Source organism: Acomys minous (genome assembly GCF_964271855.1).
Source record: "Acomys minous genome assembly, contig: SUPER_13_unloc_1, whole genome shotgun sequence".
Classification (NCBI taxonomy): Eukaryota; Metazoa; Chordata; class Mammalia; order Rodentia; family Muridae; genus Acomys; species Acomys minous.
In genome coordinates, this window is record NW_028182186.1 from 589,385 (window position 1) to 615,286 (window position 25,902).

The window sequence follows — 25,902 nt, forward strand, 5'->3', positions numbered from 1 at the left end:
CCCCAACCCTAACCCTGACCCTAACCCTAACCCTAACCATAGCCCTAACCCTAATCCTAACCCTAACCATAAACCTAACCCTAACCCTAACACTAACACTAACTCTAACCCTAAATCTAACCCTAACCCTTACCCTAACCCTAACCCTAACACTAACACTAACCCTGAGTCCTAAACATACGCCTAATCCTAACCTTACCCTTAGCCTAAAACCTAACCCTTACCCTAACCCTAAACATAACCCTAACCCTTACCCTAACCTAACACTAACACTAAAAGTAATCAAAAGACTAACACTAACCCTGAGTTCTAACCCTAACACTAACCTTAACCCTAACCCTAACAGTAACCCTTATCCTAACCGTAACCCTGAGACCTAACCCTGAGTCCTAACCCTAACCCTAAAACTAACACTAAACCAAACCTCAACCCTAACCCTTACACTAACCCTAACCACAACTCTAACCCTAACCCTAACAGTAACCCTAAGCCTAACCCTAACGCTAAACCTAAGCCTAAGCCTAACCCTAACCCTTACCCTAACCATAACACTAACCCTAACCCTAACCCTTACCCTAACCATACCACTAACCTTAACCCTACCCCTAATCCTAACCGTAAACCTAATCCTCACCCTAACCCTAACACTAACCCCAACCCTAAACCTAACCCTGACCCTTACACAAACCCTAACCCAAACACTAACCCTAATCCTAAACCTAACCATAAACAAAACCATAACCCTAACCCTAAGAGCAACCCTAACCCTAACCCTAATTCTGAGTCCTAACCCTAACCCTTACCCTAACCCTAACCCTAACACTAACACTAACCATGACCCAAACCCACAGAACGAACCCTAACCCTTACCCTAAGCCTAAACCTAACAATAACCCTCACCAATATTCTAACCATAACCCTAACCCTAACCTTAACCCTAACCCTAAAACTAACCCTAACCCCAAACCCAACCCTAACTCTAACCCTAACCCCAACAGTAACCCTAAGCCTAACCCTAAACCTGAGTCCTAAACATAACCCTAACCATAACCCAAACCATAACCCTAACCGTAACCCAAAACCTATCCCTAGCCCTAACCCTAACACTAAACCTAAACCTGACCATAACCCTGAATCCCAACCTTTGCCCTAATCCTAACCCTAACCCTAAATCTAACCCTAACCCTAACCCTAACGCTAAACCCTAACCCCTAACCCTAACTCTAACCCTATCCCTAACCCTAACCCTAACCCTAAACCCTAAACCTGAACACTATCCCTAAATCCTAAACCCTAACCCTAACCCTAACCCAACCTTAACCCTAACCCTAACACTAACCCTAACCCCAAACCCAACCCTAACTCTAACCCTAACCCCAACAGTAACCCTAAGCCTAACCCTAAACCTGAGTCCTAAACATAACCCTAACCATAACCCAAACCCTAACCCTAACCGTAACCCAAAACCTATCCCTAGCCCTAACCCTAACACTAAACCTAAACCTGACCATAACCCTGAATCCCAACCTTTGCCCTAATCCTAACCCTAACCCTAACTCTAACCTTAACCCTAACCCTAACGCTAAACCCTAACCCCTAACCCTAACTCTAACCCTATCCCTAAACCTAACCCTAACCCTAAACCCTAAACCTGAACACTATCCCTAAATCCTAAACCCTAACCATAACCCTAACCCAACCTTAACCCTAACCCTTACACCTAACCCTAACCCTAAACCGTTCCCTAACCCCAACCTCAACCCCAACCGTAGCCCTAACCCTAACCCTAACCCTAACTCTAACCCTAACTATAACACTAACCATAATTCTAATCCTAACACTAACCCTAACCCCAACCCTGACCCTGACACTAACCCTAACCCTAACCCTAACCATAGCCCTAACCCTAATCCTAACCCTAAACATAAACCTAACCCTAACCCTAACACTAACATTAATTCTAACCCTAACCCTAACCCTAAACCGTACCCTAACCTAACCCTAACCCTAACACTAACCCTAACCCTGAGTCCTAAACATACCCCTAATCCTAACCTTACCCTTAGACTAAAACCTAACCCTTACCCTAACCCTAAACATAACCCTAAACCTTACCCTAACCTAACACTAACACTAAAATTAATCGAAAGACTAACACTAACTCTGAGTTCTAACCCTAACACTAACCCTAACCCTAACCCTCACAGTAACCCTTATCATAACCCTAACCCAGAGTCGTAACCCTGAGTCCTAACCCTAACCCTAACACTAATACTAAACCAAACCTCAACCCTAACCCTTACACTAACCCTACCCCACCCTAACCCTAACCCTAACCCTAACCCTAATAGTAACCCTAAGCCTAACCCTAACCCTAAACCTAAGCCTAAGCCTAACCCTAACCCTTACCCTAACCATAACACTAACCCTAAACCTGACCCTTACCCTAACCATAACACTAACCCTAACTCTAACCCTAACACTAACCCCAACCCTAACCCTAACCCTAAACATAAGGCTAACAATAACCCTAACACTAAAACTAACCCTAACACTTACCCTAACCCTAAACCTAACCCTAACCCTAACACTAACCCTAACCCTAAGAATAACCTTAAGCCTTAGCCTAAACCTAACCCTACCCCTAACCCTAACACTTACCCTAAACCTAACCCTGACCCTTACACAAACCCTAACCCTAACACTAACCGTAATCCTAAACCTAACCATAAACAAAACCATAACCCTAACCCTAACCCTAAGAGTAACCATAAGCCTAACCCTAATTCTGAGTCCTAACCTTAACCCTTACCCTAAACCTAACACTAACACTAACACTAACACTAACCATGACCCAAACCCTCAGTCCTAACCCTAACCCTAATCATAACCCTTACCCTAAGCCTAACCCTAACAATAACCCTCATCAATATTCTAACCATAACCCTAATCCTACCCTTAACCCTAACCCTAACACTAACCCTAACCCCAAACCCAACCCTAACTCTAACCCTAACCCCAACAGTAACCCTAAGCCTAACCCTAAACCTGCGTCCTAAACCTAAACCTAACCATAACCCAAACCCTAACCCTAAACCAAAACCTATCCCTAGCCTAACCCTAACACTAGACCTAAACCTGACCATAACCCTGAATCTCAACCTTTGCCATAATCCTAACACTAACCCTAACCCTAACCATAACCATAACGCTAAACCCTAACCCCTAACCCTAACTCTAACCCTATCCCTAACCCTAACACTAACCCTAAACCCGAACACTATCCCTAAATCTTAAACCCTAACCATAACCCTAACCCAACCTTAACCCTAACCGTTACACCTAACCCTAAACCTAACCCGTTCCCTAACCCCAAACTCAACCCCAACCGTAGCCCTAACCCTAACCCTTACCTTAACTCTAACCCTAACTATAACACTAACCATAATTCTAATCCTAACACTAACCCTAACCCCAAACCTGACCCTGACCCTAACCCTAACATTAACTCTAACCCTAACCCTAACTCTTACCCTAACCCTAACTCTAACACTAACACTAACCCTAACCCTGAGTCCTAAACATACCCCTAATCCTAACCTTACCCTTAGACTAAAACCTACCCCTTACCCTAACCCTAAACATAACCCTAACCCTTACCCTAACCTAACACTAACACTAAAAGTAATCCAAAGACTAACACTAACCCTGAGTTCTAACCCTAACACTAACCCTAACCCTAACCCTAACAGTAACCCCTATCCTAACCCTAACCCTGAGTCCTAACCCTGAGTCCTAACCCTAACCCTAACACTAACACTAAACCAAACCTCAACCATAACCCTTACACTAACCCTAATACCAACCCTAACCCTAACCCTAACCCTAACAGTAACCCTAAGCCTAACCCTAACCCTAAACCTAAGCCTAAGACTAACCCTAACCCTTACCCTAACCATTACACTAACCCTAACCCTAAACCTAAACCTAACCCTAACCCTAACCCCAATCTTAACCGTAAACCTAATCCTTACCCTAAACCTAACACTAACCCCAACCCTAACCCTAACCCTAAACATAAGGCTAACAATAACCCTAACACTAACACTAACCCTAACCCTTACCCTAACCCTAAACCTAACCCTAACACTAACCCTAACCCTAAGAGTAACCTTAAGACTTAGCCTAAACCTAACCCTACCCCTACCCCTAACCCTTACCCTAAACCTAAACCTGACCCTTACACAAACCCTAACACTAACACTAACCGTAATCTTAAACCTAACCATAAACAAAACCATAACCCTAACCCTAACCCTAAGAGTAACCCTAAGCCTAACCCTAATTCTGAGTCCTAACCCTAACCCTTACCTTACCCCTAACACTAACACTAACACTAACCATGACCCAAACCCTCAGTCCTAACCCTAACCCTAATCCTAACCCTTACCCTAAGCCTAACCTTAACAATAACCCTCACCAATATTCTAACCATAACCCTAACCCTAACCTTAACCCTAACCCTAACCCCAAACCCAACCCTAACTCTAACCCTAACACCAACAGTAACCCTAAGCCTAACCCTAAACCTGAGTCCTAAACCTAACCCTAACAATAACCCAAACCCTAACCCTAACCCAAACCCTATCCCTAGCCCTAACCCTAACACTGAACCTAAACCTGACCATAACCCTGAATCCCAACCTTTGCCATAATCCTAACACTAACCCTAACCCTAACAATAACCCTAACCCTAATGCTAAACCCTAACCCCTAACCCTAACTCTAACCCTATCCCTAACCCTAACCCTAAACCCTAAACCCGAACACTATCCCTAAATCCTAAACCCTAACCATAACCCTAACCCAACCTTAACCCTAACCCTTACACCTAACCCTAACCCTAACCCGTTCCTTAACCCCAACCTCAACCGCAACCGTAGCCCTAACCCTAACCCTAACCCTAACTCTAACACTAACTATAACACTAACCATAATTCTAATCCTAACACTAACCCAAACCCCAACCCTGACCCTCACCCTAGCACTAACCCTAACCCTAACCCTAACCATGGCTGTAACCCTAATCCTAACCCTAACCATAAACCTAACCATAACACTAACACTAACTCTAACCCTAACCCTAACCCTAACCCTTACCCTAACCCTAACACTAACACTAACCCTAACCCTGAGTCCTAAACATACCCCTAATCCTAACCTTACCCTTAGACTAAAACCTAACTCTTACCCTAACCCTAAACATAACCCTAACCCTTACCCTAACCTAACACTAACACTAAAAGTAATCGAAAGACTAACACTAACCCTGAGTTCTAACCCTAACCCTAACCCTAACAGTAACCCTTATCCTAACCCTAACCCTGAGTCCTAACCCTGAGTCCTAACCCTAACACTAACACTAAACCAAACCTCAACCATAACCCTTACACTAACCCTAACCCCAACCCTAACCCTAACCCTAACCCTAACAGTAACCCTAAGCCTAACCCTAACCCTAAACATAAGCCTAAGCCTAACCCTAACCCTTACCCTAACCATAACACTAACCCTAACCTTAACCCTTACCCTAACCATAACACTAACCCTAACCCTAATCCTAACCGTAAACCTAATCCTTACCATAACCCTAACACTAACCCCAACCCTAACCCTAACCCTAAACATAAGGCTAACAATAACCCTAACACTAACACTAAACCTAACCCTTACCCTAACCGTAAACCTAACCCTAACCCTAACACTAACCCTAACCCTAAGAATAACCTTAAGCCTTAGCCTAAACCTAACCCTACCCCTAACCCAACCCTTACCCTAAACCTAACCCTGACACTTACACAACCCCTAACCCTAACACTAACCCTAATCCTAAACCTAACCATGAACAAAACCATAACCCTAACCCTAACCCTAAGAGTAACCCTAAGCCTAACCCTAATTCTAAGTCCTAAACCTAACCCTTACCCTAACCCTAACCCTAACCCTAACACAAACACTAATCATGACCCAAACCCTCAGTCCTAACCCTAACCCTAATCCTAACCCTTACCCTAAGCCTAACCCTAACAATAACCCTCACCAATATTCTAACCATAACCCTAACCCTAACCTTAACCCTAACCCTAACACTAACCCTAACCCCAAACCCAACCCTAACTCTAACCCTAACCCCAACAGTAACCCTAAGCCTAACCCTAAACCTGAGTCCTAAACCTAACCCTAAACATAACCCAAACCCTAACCCTAACCCAAAACCTATCCCTAGCCCTAACCCTAACACTAAACCTAAACCTGACCATAACCCTGAATCCCAACCTTTGCCCTAATCCTAACACTAACCCTAACCCTAACCCTAACGCTAAACCCTAACCCCTAACCCTAACTCTAACCCTATCCCTAACCCTAACCCTAACCCTAAACCCTAAACCCGAACACTATCCGTAAATCCTAAACCCTAACCAAAACCCTAACCCAACCTTAACCCTAACCCTTACACCTAACCCTAACCCTAACCCGTTCCCTAACCCCAACCTCAACCCCAACCATAGCCCTAACCCTAACCCTAACTCTAACCCTAACTATAACACTAACCATAATTCTAATCCTAACACTAACCTTAACCCCAACCCTGACCCTGACCCTAACCTTAACCCTAACCCTAACCATAGCCCTAACCCTAATCCTAACCCTAACCATAAACCTAACCCTAACCCTAACACTAATAATAACTCTCACCCTTACCCTAACCCTAACCCTTACCCTAACTCTAACACTAACACTAACCCTAACCCTGAGTCCTATACATACCCCTAATCCTAACCTTACCCTTAGCCTAAAACCTAACCCTTACCCTAACCCTAAACATAACCCTAACCCTTACCCTAACCTAACACTAACACTAAAAGTAATCGAAAGACTAACACTAACCCTGAGTTCTAACCCTAACACTAACCCTAAACCTAACCCTAACAGTAACCCTTATCCTAACCCTAACCCTGAGTCCTAACCCCGAGTCCTAACCCTAACCCTAACACTGTCACTAAACCAAACCTCAACCCTAACCCTTACACTAACCCTAACCGCAACCCTAACCCTAACCCTAACCCTAACCGTAACCCTAAGCCTAACCCTAACCCTAAACCTAAGCCTAACCCTAACCCTAACCGTTACTCTAACCAAAACACTAACCCTAACCCTAACCCTTACCCTAACCATAACACTAACCCTAACCCTACCCCTATTCCTAACGGTAAACCTAATCCTTACCCTAACCCTAACACTAACCCCAACCCTAACCCTAACCCTAAACATAAGGCTAACAATAACCCTAACACTAACACTAACCCTAACCCTTACCCTAACCCTAAACCTAACCCTAACCCTAACACTAACACTAACCCTAAGAATAACCTTAAGCCTTAGCCTAAACCTAACCCTATCCCTAACCCTAACCCTTAACCTAAACCTAACCCTGACCCTTATACAAACCCTAACACTAACACTAACCCTAATCCTAAACCTAACCATAAACAAAACCATAACCCTAACCCTAACCCTAAGAGTAACCCTAAGCCTAACCCTAATTCTGAGTCCTAACCCTAACCCTTACCCTAACCCTAACCCTAACACTAACACTAACCATGACCCAAACCCTCAGTCCTAACCCTAACCCTAATCCTAACCCTTACCCTAAGCCTAACCCTAAAAATAACCCTCACCAATATTCTAACCATAACCCTAACCCTAACCTTAACCCTAACCCTAACCCTAACCCCAAACCCAACCCTAACTCTAACCCTAACCCCAACAGTAACCCTAAGCCTAACCCTAAACCTGAGTCCTAAACCTAATCCTAACCATAACCCAAACCCTAACCCTAACCCTAACCCAAAACCTATCCTTAGCACTATCCCTAACACTAAACCTAAACTTGACCATAACCCTGAATCCCAACCTTTGCCCTAACCCTAACGCTAAACCCTAACCCCTAACCCTACCTCTAAGCCTATCCCTAACCCTAACCCTAACCCTAAACCCTAACCCGAACATTATCATTAAATCCTAAACCCTAACTATAACCCTATCCCAACCTTAACCCTAACCCTTACACCTAACCCTAACCCGTTCCCTAACCCCAATCTCAACCCCAACCGTAGCCCTAACCCTAACCCTAACTCTAACCCTAACTATAACACTAACCATAATTCTAATCCTAACACTAACCCAAACCCCAACCCTGACCCTCACCCTAACCCTAACCCTAACCCTAACCATAGCCCTAACCCTAATCCTAACCCTAACCATAAACCTAACCCTAACCCTAACACTAACCCTAACTCTAACCCTAACCCTAACACTAACCCTTACCCTAACCCTAACACTAACACTAACACTAACCCTGAGTCCTAAACATATCCCTAATCCTAACCTTACCCTTAGCCTAAAACCTAACCCTTACCCTAACCCTAAACATAACCCTAACCCTTACCCTAACCTAACACTAACACTAAAAGTAATAGAAAGACTAACACTAACCCTGAGTTCTAACCCTAACACTAACCCTAACCCTAACCCTAACAGTAACCCTTATCATAACCCTAACCCTGAGTCCTAACCCCGAGTCCTAACCCTAACCCTAACACTAACACTAAACCAATCCTCAACCCTAACCCTTACACTAACCCTAACCCCAACCCTAACCCTAACCCTAACCCTAACCCTAACAGTAACCCTAAGCCTAACCCTAACCCTAAACCTAAGCCTAAGCCTAACCCTAACCCTTACCCTAACCATAACACTAACCCTAACCCTAACCATAACCATAACACTAACCCTAACCCTACCCCTAATCCTAACCGTAAACCTAATCCTTACCCTAACCCTAACACTAACCCCAACCCTAACCCTAACCCTAAACATAAGGCTAACAATAACCCTAACACTAACACTAACCCTAACCCTTACCCTAACCCTAAACCTAACCCTAACCCTAACACTAACCCTAACCCTAAGAATAACCTTAAGCCTTAGCCTAAACCTAACCCTACCCCTAACCCTAACCCTTACCCTAAACCTAACCCTGACCCTTACACAAACCCTAACCCTAACACTAACCCTAATCCTAAACCTAACCATAAACAAAACCATAACCCTAACCCTAACCCTAACAGTAACCCTAAGCCTAACCCTAATTCTGAGTCCTAACCCTAACCCTTACCCTAACCCTAACCCTAACACTAACCATGATCCAAACCCTCAGTCCTAACCCTAACCCTAATCCTAACCCTTACCCTAAGCCTAACCCTAACAATAAACCTCACCAATATTCTAACCATAACCCTAACCCTAACCTTAACCCTAACCCTAACTCTAACCCTAACCCCAACGGTAACCCTAAGCCTAACCCTAAACCTGAGTCCTAAACCTAACCCTAACCATAACCCAAACCCTAACCCTAACCCTAACCCAAAACCTATCCCTAGCCCTGACCCTAACACTAAACCTAAACCTGACCATAACCCTGAATCCCAACCTTTGCCCTAATCCTAACCCTAACCCTAACCCTCAACCTAACCCTAACCCTAACCCTAACGCTAAACCCTAACCCCTAACCCTAACTCTAACCCTATCCCTAACCCTAACCCTAAACCCGAACACTATCCCTAAATCCTAAACCCTAACCATAACCCTAACCCAACCTTAACCCTAACCCTTACACCTAACCCTAACCCGTTCCCTAACCCCAACCTCAACCCCAACCGTAGCCCTAACCCTAACCCTAACTCTAACCCTAACTATAACACTAACCATAATTCTAATCCTAACACTAACCCAAACCCCAACCCTGACCCTCACCCTAACCCTAACCCTAACCATAGCCCTAACCCTAATCCTAACCCTAACAATAAACCTAACCCTAACACTAACACTAACTCTAACCCTAACCCTTACCCTAACCCTAACACTAACACTAACCCTAACCCTGAGTCCTAAACATACCACTAATCCTAACCTTACCCTTAGCCTAAAACCTAACCCTTACCCTAACCCTAAACATAACCCTAACCCTTACCCTAACCTAACACTAACACTAAAAGTAATCGAAAGACTAACACTAACCCTGAGTTCTAAACCTAACACTAACCCTAACCCTAACCCTAACAGTAACCCTTATCCTAACCCTAACCCTGAGTCCTAACCCTGAGTCCTAACCGTAACCCTAACACTAACACTAAACCAAACCTCAACCCTAACCCTTACACTAACCCTAACCCCAACCCTAACCCTAACTCTAACCCTAACAGTAACCCTAAGCCTAACCCTAGCCCTAAACCTAAGCCTAAGCCTAACCCTTACCCTAACCATAACACTAACTTTAACCCTAACCCTTACCCTAACCATAACACTAACCCTAACCCTACCCCTAATCCTAACCGTAAACCTAATCCTTACCCTAACCCTAACACTAACCCCAACCCTAACCCTAAACCTAAACATAAGGCTAACAATAACCCTAACACTAACACTAACCCTAACCCTTACCCTAAACCTAACCCTAACCCTAACACTAACCCTAAGAATAACCTTAAGCCTTAGCCTAAACCTAACCCTACCCCTAACCCTAACCCTTACCCTAAACCTAACCCTGACCCTTACACAAACCCTAACCCTAACACTAACCCTAATCCTAAACCTAACCATAATCAAAACCCTAACCCTAACCCTAACCCTAAGAGTAACCCTATGCCTAACCCTAATTCTGAATCCTAACCCTAACGCTTACCCTAACCCTAACCCTAACACTAACCATGACCCAAACCCTCAGTCCTAACCCTAACCTTAATCCTAACCCTTACCCTAAGCCTAACCCTAACAATAACCCTCACCAATATTCTAACCATAACCCTAACCCTAACCTTAACTGTAACCCTAACACTAACCCTAACCCCAAACCCAACCCTAACTCTAACCCTAACCCCAATAGTAACCCTAAGCCTAACCCTAAACCTGAGTCCTAAACCTAACCCTAACCATAACCCAAACCCTAACCCAAAACCTATCCCTAGCCCTAACCCTAACCCTAAACCTAAACCTGACCATAACCCTGAATCCCAACCGTTGCCCTAATCCTAACACTAACCCTAACCCTAACCCTAACGCTAAACCCTAACCCCTAACCCTAACTCTAACCCTATCCCTAACCCTAAACCCTAAACCCGAACATTATCCCTAAATCCTAAACCCTAACCATAACCCTATCCCAACCAGTGGAATCGCTCCGAAGAACTGAGTCTAAAAAGGTCTACTTCTCCTGTTCACATTAACCTCTTTTCTCTCCTATCTAGAGTAGGTAGGTTGGAAGGGAGGTAAAGCATTAAAGAACCCCAAATAAAGTAGGTTTGAAAAAGTTCAAAGCCTACATGCTCTGGCAAGGAATAACATCCAAAGGCCTTCCAGGTCTGGGTGATCTGGCTGGAATGATACACTTTTAATCCCTCTGACTGGAATACAGACATGCCCTTGGTACACACCTTTCATCTCAACAACACCATCTAATTGAAGGGCAAACAAAGTGACAAATCAGAGAAAATACTTGACAGAATGAGTCAGAGATAGGATATGCCCAACTCTCACAGGAACAGACAAAAAATAGAGGCTACTTAAGAGCAGTGCAGAAAGAGTAGAGAGAAGGAGAGGGAAGCTCAGTGAGCTCAGTTCAATTGAGTTCAGGCAACGCAGTGGAGTTCAGCTGAGTTCATTTTGGTGCAGTTCAGCTAAGTGCAGTTTAATTCAGTTGAGTTCGTGTGGTTCCAATTCACTTCATTGCAGTCAGTGCAATCTGTTAAGGTAGTCTTTTACTCTCCTGAAGAAACTGATGTCTCCAAAGCTTATTGCCTCTGTCTGCTAATGTAGGCCTAGTGTTTGAAGCTTCTAGCCTCTGTACAATTTTATCTACATCTAGAATGTTTTCAGCCTCTGAGATTTACCGTTGAACAAACTCACCCACTATTGGTCTTTCTGAACTCTTGCTGGCAGGTTCAACTCAGCTGTTGTTGCTCAACTTTCTCTCCAAGATGACTTATTCAGCCTGGCTTCTCACTCAGCCTCTGACTGAATTGCTCTGCTTGGCCTCAAGCTAACTCTAGCAATCTGTCCTAATGTTCTGGCTCCTCCTCATTCTCTGGCTCATTCTGTCTTCACCTGTGTCTAGCTTGTTCTATCTTCAAGCCCTGTCTGTAAATCTCTCCTAGTAAAACAATTTCTGAATTCCACAAACTGAACTGCCACGAACTCAACTCCACTGCCTCTCAACTCATAACTCAACTGAATTGACTAGAACTCAGAGATCTACATATGTAGCTTTGGCTCTCCTGGACTCACTCTGTGGTCCAGGCTGGCATCAAAATCACGGAAATCCAACTGCCTCTGCCTCCTAAAGTGTTAGGTTCACAGGCATGTCTGCCACCATGCCCAGCTGCTGCCCTGAGTTCTTAGGTTTCAGAATTCTATCACTGGTTTACACCTTCAGATTATGGGTCTTACTTATCTTGTGAACCACATCCAATAAATCTTTTCCTACTGTTTTTGTTTTGCTGGAAAAGTATTGGTAATAACTGTTTTTTAATAAAAATAGATAGCATATCAGCACATTTTAGAAACTGATTCTACTGCTTTCTTTATGGAATTATTTAAAATCTGAATTAATTTATCTAAAGGCTAATTCTAAAATTGATTTCATTCTTGAATGTGTTTTCTTTATTTTTAATGTTTGAGCTTTAACTTTTTATATATTTACAAAGTTGTTCATCCTGCTAATTTATGCTGTATGTACAGCTGTATTAGTTACTTTTCTCATAGCTGTGATAAAATACTTGAAAGAAGTAATTGGATTTTCTTAAAAAATTGGTTTCAGAGGGTTTAGTGCAACATGACTGGGGAAGGTGCTGAGGCAGAGGTGGGTATAGGGCAACTGGTCACATTGCACTGGCAGTGAGGGAGCAGAGAGCCCAGGTGGTGTGAAACATGTAAGTCCTGATCCTAAGGCTCTGTTTCATCCAGCTAGGGACCATGTCCAACCAAATATTAGAACTTCTCTAAAGAGCACTACCAGCTGAGGAATAATTAATATACGAACCTGTGAGGGACTTTTCTCACATATTCCTTTTTCCCTTTCTCCTTCCTCTACTCTTCTGCCTTTGTATGCTCGGTTTTCATAATATAAATTCTAAGAACTAATGTAATCCAAATCCTCTAGCACTTCATTCCTACTAAAAAAAATTTTTTTTCATCAAAGTCAGTGACTAACACAGGGACCGACTTACAAGTGTATTGTTTTCATAAACGTGTCGTAATAAAGTATGAAGGATGCTACAAACATTTTATACTAAGGATTTCGGTCTACAGATAATCAGGAAACAGTAAAAAACATAACCAAGAAGATATTATAATTAACTTCCTTTTTTTAAATTTCAGAAGAAGCAATTCTCTTTTTATTCTTTCACATTTTAAAAAGTATGATGAACTTGGATCAGTGTGTGCGTGCGTGCGTGCGTGCGTGCGTCCGTGTGTGTGTGTGTGTGTGTGTGTGTGTGTGTGTGTAAAATGCACTGAGTTTCACTGCCGCTGCTTACATAAGCATAACAACCTGCCACTTAAGAAAATGACACATACAACACTGGAGCAACCATTAACTGTTCATTGTTCTCCCATCCATAATGGCATAGTAATTAACCTATTTATAGGATTCTAAATAAGTATTTACACAAAGGGTGTCCGAGCTCAGCAATCTAGCCCTCTATTTTAAAGCACGATTTCCACCTATCAGTGTAACATCTCGGTGTACAAGTGAGTTCACTGGACTTAGTAGCAAGTTTAAAACATGAGACAAAACTCAAGCTTACAGTGCATGTTGGACCCTACCTCACCTACAGCATTAAGTTCACCCGACAATGCCGTATGTACATTCTGAGGAGAGTCCCATGGCACACTCGCACCGTCACAGGAAGAAGCCCACGCCTAGACCCACGCTCTTCAGAGCTCTGAGGGAGAAAAGGCTCCGTGGGAACTCGAATGCGCCTGCGCCTGCGTCGCGCCCTGCGCCTGCGTCGCGCCCTGCGCCTGCGTCGCGCCCTGCGCATGCTCAGCGGCTAAGACCTCCGGACTACCGGGACCCTGAAGGGTACCAGCCCGCCCCGCCCCTCCCCGCCCCGCCCCGCCCCGCCCCGCCCCGCCCCGCCCCTCCCCGCCCCGCCCCGCCCCGCCCCGCCCCGGCGTTGTCTACCGCCCAGGTCTTCCTTGCTTTCTTTTCCGGGCAGGCGGGCCTTGGCTCCGGGGTTTGTATGTCTCCGGGCGCGCTCATCGCGGGGTCCACGCCACGCTCCATGGCGAGTGCTGCGGAGCGCAGGAGCTGGGCCGCCCTCTGGCTCTGCGCAGTGGGTGAGGAGCGCGCGGGGCGGTGGGGATCGGTGGGAGGTTGGGCCGGGTCGGGGTCGCGCCGCGGGGTGCTTAGAGTATTCATCCGACCTCCTCTGTGGGTCGGGCTTCCTCAGCGGGACTCTGCGCTCGCAGACGCCCCGAGAGTACGGCTACCTTCTCTGCCACCAGGAAGTTTCCGTGACTCCATTGGTAGACGGACAAGGAATGTCGAGCCCCAATTAGCCATAGGTTACAGGGTCTTGTTACAGTAAAAGGCTTTCCTTGCCCAAGCTAAAGAAGAGGATGATGCCTAAGGGCAGATCCTAGTCAGATATCCAGAACTGTGGTATAAAGAGAAACCATGCGTCTTTTAAGCTCTCAGCCCTCTGCTGTCACGGATATTTGGGTTCTCTGTGGTTCACCCCTTGATTCAGCCACCTACTTAAGGTGTGAGTCTTTTTCCTACCTATTTTGGTGAATTGTATTTGGACTTTATATCGAAGGGATAAATGCTACTAGAGAAAGGGGAAATTATTTTAATGTCTAGGGCAGAAAAATAGCGAAAAGGAAAAATAAAACGAGAGTGGAAATATGTAGAACAAACAACTATTATTATATGTACTTTCATAGTGCTTGTCCCTTGCAATATGATTGCATGCAGAGTAAATTTTTACTGATTGGATGAACTAATTATGCTTTTGTGTCACTTAAATCTTGTAATGGATCATTGGTGAGGTTTGGTTTTTTTTTTTGATAGATAGTAAAAAAAAATTCAAACATTGAATAGGCAATTTAGACTAAAGGTAAAAACAAAGTAATGAATCATTTATCTTCTACATTTTGTCCTTTCCAGTTATTTTACTTGACCTGGCTGTCTGTAAAGGATTTGTAGAAGATCTAAATGAATCGTGAGTATACATATATGTGTAAAATACTGTTAAATACTGTTTAACTTTGCCTAACTCAGATGCCTTCTAAATATCCACACATGAATCTAATCTTTTAATAATAGGTGCTGTGGTGACTGATATTAACATTGTCAGTTTTGTTTCAGGAGTTGTATAGAGTGCCTGCCATTTACATGCAAAATGGAAGAGTGCTGCAGAGAGTTCTGCTAATAGTTATAAGGTGAAAACCCAACAAAAGTCTCCTTATTGTTTTTTTTTTTTTTTTTTTTTTTTGGTTTAATCATACAAAGTTAGCGCTGGAATTCGGTGCTTAATCTATAGTATAACAGGTTTATTCGTGAGATCTTGCTCACAATAGGTGGGAAAACTAGCTTCATTGCAAAATTCAAGGTCAGTATTTCTGCCTTCACGGCAACTGACAACAATCTCTTCCTTGGCAGGCCACATGGGTGCCTCTCCCATACCAGATTTGGTGTGCAATCAGTCTCTGGAGGGACTTGTAGCCAAGGACTCAAGCTTCCCATGCCAACCAGGCTCAGAAGTATACCAGCATTCCTAGCCTACTTGTTGGTACATTTTTTTTTTTTGGCATTTTTTTCATATACTTTGCTACTAAAATGTTCTTTTTGAAGTCTTTAACTTAGTTACTTTTCTACTTATAGAGAGGCAGAAATCTTTTCTTCTGTGTTCTTCATCAGTGAGATAGATTTCCCTGTCTGTACTTCATCTGCATGATACTTGTATGGTACTATTTCATGATGGAAACAAACACCACCTACCAAGGAGCTACTATCTTTTTTATCTTATATCTTTCATTGTTAACAGTAGATGAATCAGTACTTATTACTTCCAGTTTTGCTTTTCTGTGTGAAATGGTGTGGGCGTGTGTTTGTAGTTTGTATATGTGAGCACAGCCTTTGTATGCTTGTGCAGAGGACAGACGAATACTCTGGTAGTCCTGCTCTACTGCTTTATGTCTTTGAGACGGGGTCTTTCCATTAACCTGGTTCTGGCCAGTATCTAGTAGGCCCCAACACTCTTCCTGTCCCTACCCTGTAACACTGAGGATCCAGGCATGGTGTTAGCTTTTTTTGTGGGTGCTAGAATCTAAACCCTGATCCTGCTTGCACAATAAACTTTCTTACTCACAGAACAATTTCTTCAGACAATTTCAGTTTGTTCCTTGTCCGCATTATCCACCTTGGCACCCAACTGTGTGATAGAATGGCTGTAGTAAGTAGTATGGTCATTTGAATACAGGTACTTATGGATTACAAAGAAGTATGAACATCCCATGGGTTCTAGTCCTAGTGATGGGCATTGAAGTTGTGTTTGAAGATTATTTATAGAAACTATATGTTTTCCCAACAAGGAAAAAAAAAAGAAACTATATGTTTAAGGAAAATTCTTTGATAGCAAGAACTCAATGGTATCTTGTGGGGTATTTCACTTTCAACCACTTTTTCATACTTCTCTCTCTTTTTTTTTTTTTCTTTTTTTGCTTTTTGAGACAGGGTTTCTCTGTGTAACAGTGCTGGCTGACCTGGACTCTCTTTGTAGACTAGGCTAGCCTCAAACTCACAGTAATCTGCCTGCCTCTGCCTCCCGAATGTTAAGATTACAGGTGTGTACCACCACACCTGGCTTCACACTGCTCTTATAATGGTAACTGCCTGAGCAGGGGAGGTTTCACTTTTGGTAATCATTTTGCTCCTGAAGTGGATGCTCACCTGAAGGCTCTTTCATTACAAAATAGAGTACCTTGCTTGATGCCTGAATGTGAAAACTGAACTGTATCTTGTCATAGTGCCAGCCAGTGTTTTCACTCAGATATACAAGACAGTGCTCCATGAAAAGGGAATCCAACTGTGAAAAGACACCAAAACAGTATGGGGGGGGAGCCCCATTTGTCACATCCTGGTGAAAGCTAAATATCCTGTGCAGGGAGACTTCCGAAGCCTAAAGGCATGCCATCCTCACCAGATGAAACATGTTGAACCCCTTATATTGTCTGTAATATTACTATAGACCTAAATGCAGTAATGTGTCTCTGGATGTGCATTGACATCCTCATGCTTTGTGCCGCCTTGCTAGGTGCTCTGCTGTATTTGCGTCCTGCTCAGACTTTCTGAGAGCATTGCATCTGATGGTGGCCCTAGAGTTTTGAGCTAACTAACTGATGGAATTTTACAAGTTCATTATAGCCTGGAATGTGAATCTCAGACATTGACCCCAATGCAGCAATTCTGGATTTGTTGCTTTTCACCAATATTTTATGAGAGCTGCATCCTTTACCAAAAAATGATGGGATTCCTCCTAAAATCCAAGTTCTTAATAAAAATAATGGGCCAATCTTTTTTAAAAATATATTTTATTAATTTATTCATATTACATCTCAATTGTTATCCCATCCCTTGTATCCTCCTATTCCTCCTTCCCTCCCACTTTCCCCCTACTCCCCTCCCCTATGACTGTGACTGAGGGGGATTTCCTCCCCCTGTATATGCTCATAGGGTATCAAGTCTCTTCTTGGTAGCCTGCTATCCTTCCTCTGAGTGCCACCAGGCCTCCCCATCCAGGGGACGTGGTCAAATATGGGGCACCAGAATTTGTGTGAAAGTCAGTCCCCACTCTCCACTCAGCTGTGGAGAATGTCCTGTGAAGGGGCCAATCTTATAAGCAGTGTTTTCTAAGTATAACCTTAGGCCACTGCGTTAAATTTCCTGCACAGGCTCAAAATAGAAGAGTGAAGAGCTTACACAAACATTGTCATCCCTCAAGACTCCTGGAGATTAGTTCCGGGATTTTAACAAAGTCTGGATGTTCAAGTACATTATATAAATTTATGATATGCTATATATGATAACTTATTTACATGTGTCTTTACACATATTACATATATATAACTTATTTGCATGTCTCTTGCACACATCTTCCTTTGTATTTTAACTCATTCCTAGAGTTCATGTAAAACCTAACAAAGTATAATGTAAATAGTTTTGCTGTATTGTTAATGGAATAAAGACAAGAAGCAAAAACTAATACTTGTTCAGTTTAGAGGAGCCCCTTGTTCCAAATGGAATACCAGATTAAGGAAACAGACTGCATTTGTGGTTTTCCCAAAAAGTTCTTTCTTTTTTATAGTTTTTCGATTTTTTATTTTTTTGGTCAATTTTCAATTTTAATTCTTAAAATGTTTACTGGATAGGATAAGATTTAACAGTCACTGAGTAAAATTTTTATGTAAAACTTTTATTCAAAGATTTTGTTCTGTAATGATTAGTTCAATATTTTTACTTAAGTGGCAGATTTATAAATTATACTAATTGTAGGGGGTCTGGAGAGATGGCTCAGAGGCTAAGGGTACTGACTGCTCTTCCAAAGGTCCTGAGTACAATTCCCAGCAACCACATTGTGACTCACAACCATCCATAGTGTGATCTGATGCCCTCTTCTGGCCTGTAGGTATACATGCAGGCAGAGCACTGTATATATAATCAATAAATCTTTAAAAAATAAATAAACAAATTATACAATTGCAATAATAAATATTATTGGCAGGGACAGTGTTTGTAAACAGAAATATAAAATCAGATTTATTTTTCCTTTTGTTTTTAGATTTAAAGATAATCGAAAAGATGACATATGGCTTGTTGATGTGAGTATGTAAATTTAAGTATCAATTTTGCTCTCTGCAAAGAGAACAAATTTGTTTTCTCAGATACTGATACTTGTATTCCCCCCATATGTATGTGGGTGTACATGTATGCATGCATATTTGTTAAGTGTGCATTCACTTGTGTGTGTTAGTGTACGTAGTGTATGTCTGTGCCTATGAAGGGCAGAGGTTGACACTGTGACTTCTTCAGTTGCTCAGCATCTTATATAATGTAAGACAGACTCTTTCACTGATGGAACTCAAGATTTTTTTCTATTTTGGTTAAGTATCTCCCCATCTTTCTCCTGTGTACTTAGACTTTTGTATTTAAATGACCCTGAGAATTTTCTAGTGCCTGGCACAGAAATTTATTTTGGATGAAATGCTGAGAATAGGGTTATTCTGTGGGAAGCTGTAACCTTTTCTTATAATGAGGTGTTGTAGATTATATTTTAAGGAGATTATGTTATGATTTCAGTGTAGACTTAATTCATCTCTTAATTATTTTGAGAACTTGAGTTATATTAATATAACAATAATATCAAACGTACTTTCATCCCAATACTGAGCAAAGCTAAATTTGGGGGTTTGCTCTAACAAATATCGGGGGGGGGGGAGTTCGATCCATGAAATAGAACAAGATAGCAGAGTTGGTGACTGTTAAGGTAGAAGATAGGACCTGAGAATCTACTGCTTAAATCTTTCTTCTTTTATTTCAGTGTGAACGTTCCATACTATCAACTTTAAAAATAAGCCTTATTTCATGAAAATAAATAAATACTGTGTTAATATCATATAACCCAGGGATCTAATTAAATCTGATGGTTCTGTGATATGAAGGGCTATGGTTCTGATCAACCTGACTTGTCCCTGTGTCACATTTCTCAATGATCACCTCTACTCTGCTAGTGAAAACAATAGAACTAAGGAAATTCACCTACCTCTTAACTTTTTGTACTAAGAACATATTTTTTTATGAACACAGATTGTATGTGGTATGGTACATGCTTGTTTACTTAGTGTTTTTATATAAACATGGACACATTTGCACAGAATTAGAGACTTTGAGTCAATCACATTTCTATTCTAAATAGATATTGATAGTCAATTAAAATAAAGTTAAAATACTAGTTTTGAGGTATCTATCTATATTTATCTGTTTTGTTATATTGCTTGGATAAATTCTTTGAATATTATGATTGATCCTCATAGTGATGCAGCTTCTTAGTGTGTTTTCTTTCTTTCTGTATAGTTTTATGCACCCTGGTGTGGCCATTGTAAAAAACTAGAACCGATTTGGAATGAAGTTGGGCTTGAAATGAAAAGCATTGGTTCTCCAGTTAATGTTGGAAAGATGGATGCTACTTCCTATTCTAGTAAGCTCATAGTTAATTATTTTATGGTTCTAATAATAGAAATATTTTAATTGAAACTGTTTTCAGGGTGAGTAGAAGAGATGTTTGTTTTATCATGTAAAATTATCATAATAACTTTAATAACTTAATACTTTAAGGTTATATACTTTGAGTTAAATGAATTAGCTATTAAAATTTTAATAAATAATGTGAGCTAATCTTATATTTTGGTTGTGAGCTTAGCCTTTAATGGCTGAGCCATCTCTCCAGCCCATGTGAGCTAATCTTAATCATAGTGTAGACATGCAAGCCATTGTTTGTTCCTAATTGAGTCCACATTGATCATAATATATTATAGGAGACTACTATAGAAAAGTTGATTTTGTAAGTGCAAGCTGAGGAAAAAAGATAGGGAAATAAGTAGAAGTTTAAAAGGTGGACTGAGTTAGAAAAATAAGTGAGGGTTAGGAAGGTATTGAAAGTAGAAAATGAGATGAATAAATGGATGCAGAAACTGAATGAAGCTGAGACAAGTATAAGTACAATAAGCCAAATCTGCCCTGCTGCCTATTTTTATAAATAGAATTATTCGATGCCACAGTCATTTGTGTATTGTTATGTAGATTATTTTCATGCTTCTTTGTCAAAACTGAGTTGTGACAGAAACTACATGCCCCATAACATAATCTTCATTAAGAAGTGTCTTAAGGGAAATAATAAAAGAAGAAATTAAGCTTAGAGAAGTGTGAGGTATCAGAGCAATTTGGAAAGAGCTTCAGAGACAGTAAGGTTGGTACTGCCTATTGCTCTTGTGTGTGAAACTGGGAAGGCTTCTGAAGATCCTAAGCTTTGGCTTTATCAGTAAACATTTAATTGTGATATTTCTTTACTGGCTGTTTTGAAGTTTGAATGATGTGATACATGTAAAATCCTTTGTGTTCAATAAAATTAGTTTCCTTCTCTTTTACTTAGGAAAGAATTGTGTTATGTGGCAATATGTATGCTTGCTCTCTTTAAAATAAAACAAAAATGAGACAGGCTCTTTCCCTGTAGTTCAGACTGGCCTGGAACATTCTATTATGTCCCTGGACTCATATCACTCTTCTTCCTCAGTCTCCCAAGTACTAGCATTACAAGTATGAAGCAACACACCCAGCTACTTACTGTCCTTTTTTTTTTTCTTTAGGACAGTAAGTTTATGTTCTAGATTGTACTTTGGGTCAAGACAGGCCCATGTTTTTAATCTCAACTCTTACATCCTATTTTGTGGCTATGAAAGAAGCACTTAACCTAATTTTAGTTTTTTGATCGATCAGGGAGCAGTAATCTTTAGGGTGGTGAACATTGCATAATGTTTCATACTTAAAACCCATTGGTGTAGTAGATAGTGCATCTGATGATACAGAAGGAGCCATATTAAGAGTTTCCTACGTCAGGCAAAGTTTTACATTTTATCATTTGTCAATAGGGAGAGAACTCATTTGAGGAAAAGCAAATGACTTGATAAAAGAAATGTTTTGGGCAGAAACTTGTAAGATGAAGGAAAAGATCAATACATACAGAAGGATAATCTATATGAAATGTTATAGGTATTCTGTGTAGGGGCCTGGAAGCTTAGGCTTGAATGGAAACAGCAGAGCAGTAAAAATAATGTTCATAGTAATTTGCAAGGCTGAAGGTATAGATGGGATAAACTGTAATCCTAGATGTACTGCTGTATTGCAAGCAGGACATTTTGCTTTTTGTTATGTTCAAGCTGTCAGCTAGTTTCAGTTGGCAGTTTTTAGTTTACTGATGTTAGTGAATTAGTGATCTAGAATGTAGATGAGTTGTCAGAGCTGGAATTACTAAACCAAATAAATGAACTTTTGAATACTAGAAGGAGATAAAATGACTGGCAGACCCTTGTTGTAGAGAGGAAGGATTATATGCTTGGATTGGTATGTTTGAATTAGTTTTTGACCGTATTAGAAGAGTCTGGCAAGATGGCTCTGTGGTTAAGAGCACTTTACTGTTGGAGAGGACCTACCTAGGTTTGGTTCCAAGCATCCAGTGGGTGGCTCATAACCACATTTAATTTCAGCTTCAGAGGAGCTCACACACATATTTACTTATGGTGCAATCATTCACTTGTCCACTCAATCAGATTATACTTCTTAACTATTTATGAGCCTCCATTCCAATCTTTAGAGATTGTTTAAAGGTCAAACAAGTTCCATTAGGCCAAGAAATGCTTAATAACCTATTAGAGAATGAGAAATAAACTAGTAAGTGCCAAAAAGTCTGGAAAATGGCAGATTAATTGATCATTTGAATCACTTATTGGAAAATACAATGGACATATAAAGAAAAGTCATTAGAAAAAATACATATAATACATGTAATGCATTTAAATTGTAAATATCTTAAAGATAAACTGTGTGATGCCTCAGAGATATTACATTAACTCAAAACACTTATATTATCTGATATTTTAAATTTAGTATTCATTAACTGACCCTTTTAAAGGGGTTCTGTGATTAGGAAAATTAGCCAAGTGAGAGATAGAATTCCTTGATGGTAGAACACTCCCTTGCATGTATAAAGCTAGTAAATTTTGTTTGGTAGTTCAGGTGAGAAAGTGTTTTACATGCTATGAATTCGTTTATAATTTTCTTTTTAGCCACTCTAATTGGGACTTCCCCCCCCCCACTTTGTTGTTTTGTTTTGTTTTGCTTTGTTGTTTTTCGAGACAGGGTTTCTCTATGTAATATCCCAGGCTATCCTGGAACTCTTTTTGTAGACCAGGCTGGCCTTGAACTCACAATGATCCACCTGCCTCTGCCTCTCAAGTACTGGAATTAAAGATGTATGCCTCCATGCCCATTGGTACATTTTAATTTCATAGGTGTGATTATTACAGCTTATATTTCTCGTTCACAAAACATTGTTATATAGAGCTGACCATACAGAAAATATGCATTTAACACATCTTGTGTAAACTGCATATCTTTGGGAAAGGGGAAAGAGAAACTCATACATATGGAACACTGTCACCTGCCAAGTATTTTACCTTGTGTGATACACTCTGTGGATATAGACCAGTGAAACTCTTCTACTTCCCCTTCCAACTTACAGCCCAACCAGAGCAGTAATACATTCTTTCTTCTTGTTGTTAAGATGTTTTTAATAATTATTTACTGTTAACAGTATTTTGTATCCTTTCGGCCTACAAAGCAAATAACTGACACAGGGAGACTGAAACTTTAAAGCTGCCAGCACTTTGCTGGGCAGAATCTGAACTGATTCTAATCTGCTCATAAACTAATCAAACTATTCTAAGCCTTGTAACATACATATATTCCAAGCACTTGCCACTATGACCCATTCCTCCTCCAACTGTCAAAAAACCTCTCCTCACTCCAGCCTTCAAACTGTCCCCTCCCCTCCAGGAAGTCCCGCCTCTCACTTACTGTTTTTCTGCCTAGCTGATTGGCTAAGCAGCGCTTTATTGATGGTTGATACAATTACTCACTCAGCATTCCTCCACAATGTACACAATGTTTTGTCTGCATGTACACCAGAAGAGGGCACTAGATCTCATTACAGATGGTTGTGAGGCACCATGTGGTTGTTAGGAATTGAATTCAGGACCTTTGGAAGAGCAAGCAGTGCTCTTAGTTCTTAGGAATCTTGTCACTAATTTAATAGGCCAAACATGGTCTATTACAAAAGTCATTCTTTCATAGAAAAGCTGTAAAGTCAGCATTCATTTACCTAGAAGATAACTTAATGAGTGTTCCTTCCATGATGGTATGTACCAGTTGCAGAATCATTTCCCTATAAGCCAGCACATGCCAGACACATTCTAGACATTGGTAATACACCATTGAACAAAGGGAAACTGGGCTATTCCGGTACATAAACTAGAAAAGAAACAATATCCAATAAACATAAATAAGTTATTTTATCATTGAATATACCGTCTCCAATGTACTGTACAGAAAAAGAATGTACTTTTTAGTATGTTGATAAACATTGATAAGTATTCATAAACTGCTGTCTAGAGATCACATAGTTTTGTTCTTATAATTCTCAATGCTTCCTTAAATACCGCAAAACTTTAAATACAGACATTTTGATGCAATTGAGAGTTAAATTGATAAAGGACTGATTTTTTTTTTAAGCCACCTGTCCTTGTTATTCTTTGTTGTCTGTACAGTTATAAACTTTTGACTATTTCATAGATACCTCTCCTGTGCATTTTGGACATTGTGTTTCTCAATATTTGGTCTGTCTACCTGTGTTAAGATTACCTGAGTACTCACTGTTAGTTTAGAATCCAGACACCCACACTGCCATATCATTTGAAAATATTTCAGAGTAGGTTATGAGAATAGTTTTGAAGGCATTTTGAATACTTCTACTGCAGAACTTAAGTTGAAGAACCATAAAGTAGAATATTGGTATGTAGTTACATGATTTGGGTTTGGTTTGAAAGAGGGCTATTCAAAGCAGTCATGTAGAAATAAGATTATTTGACAGTAGCTTATTCTCAGTTGTATAACTGTGACTGAAACAAATAGACACAATGAAACAAATCCCAGTGTATAGAACTTTTGAACTGGAACTTTGAATTAGTATGATTTATTTTTCTTTGTTTCAAATAGTGACAAATTTTTTATCCAGTTTTAATTAGTAATTAATCTAGCATGTCTTAAAACATCTACACATACACAAATATCTACTCTTCCAGGAATCAGTGCTAAAAGTATTTCTCATATAGACGTTAAATTGTATAGTTTCCTCAAATGTTTCTTTCTATTGTGGAGCCCCTAAAACCCTGCTTACTCTCCAGCCTACATACAGGCTTTACAGTAAGGATTATGTCAGCCTCACTTGCACTGGTACCATTCCTATTCCTTGTTCTTGTTAAAGGATTATGTTTGCAAATTTCCTTTCTAGACTGCAAAACATTTTAGTCTACGACTATAATTATAAGATAATGAATGCCATGGTTTTCTTCTTTGTGAGATTTAATACTTAAAAACAATCAAGTTTATATAGATATACTTTTTTCTGAATAAAAGGCTCATATTACTTAGTTTTCTCAGTTTAAAAGGAACTTAGAAATATTTATTCTTTTTCTTATCAAGGCATTGCTTCAGAGTTTGGAGTTCGAGGTTATCCAACAATTAAGCTGTAAGTTGAGTGTTGTATGTTTGTCTGTATGGTTTTAATAGTTCACTCTGCTTATATTTTACTTATTCTAGTACTTTCTTTGGAGGGCAAAGGTTTGGGTTCAGCCATTGTTTTTAAGCCAAGAGTACGATCAAAGGTGAGAAAGTTCACCTCTATACATCTTCATATTTAAGTGTGTGGTATACAGCTAATTCAGTAAATGTGTTCTGGATGTTTACTGTGTAACATGCACTTACACTTACACTTAAGGTGTACATCATAAATTATGAAAGGTCTCTTGAGGAGCCCCAGTATGTTTCTGCTTTGCCACTGCAAATCACATCTAAGAGATTTCATTCTTGTATAATTAATGACACTAACTTTA

The 25,902-nt window shown here is 40.7% G+C and overlaps 1 protein-coding gene across 1 annotated transcript in view; it reads left to right on the forward strand.

The window, feature by feature from the left end:
* The first annotated feature begins 14,270 nt into the window (after window positions 1-14,270).
* Window positions 14,271-25,902, forward strand: part of LOC311582259 (protein disulfide-isomerase TMX3-like) — a 33,805-nt gene continuing 22,173 nt past the window's right edge. Inside the window, exons 1-5 of the mRNA XM_084803372.1 lie at window positions 14,271-14,457; window positions 15,290-15,344; window positions 18,963-19,002; window positions 20,255-20,378; window positions 25,493-25,538. Coding sequence (XP_084659498.1) covers window positions 14,361-14,457; window positions 15,290-15,344; window positions 18,963-19,002; window positions 20,255-20,378; window positions 25,493-25,538 — 362 coding nt within the window. The 5' untranslated portion in view covers window positions 14,271-14,360. The remainder of the gene's footprint in view (window positions 14,458-15,289; window positions 15,345-18,962; window positions 19,003-20,254; window positions 20,379-25,492; window positions 25,539-25,902) is intronic.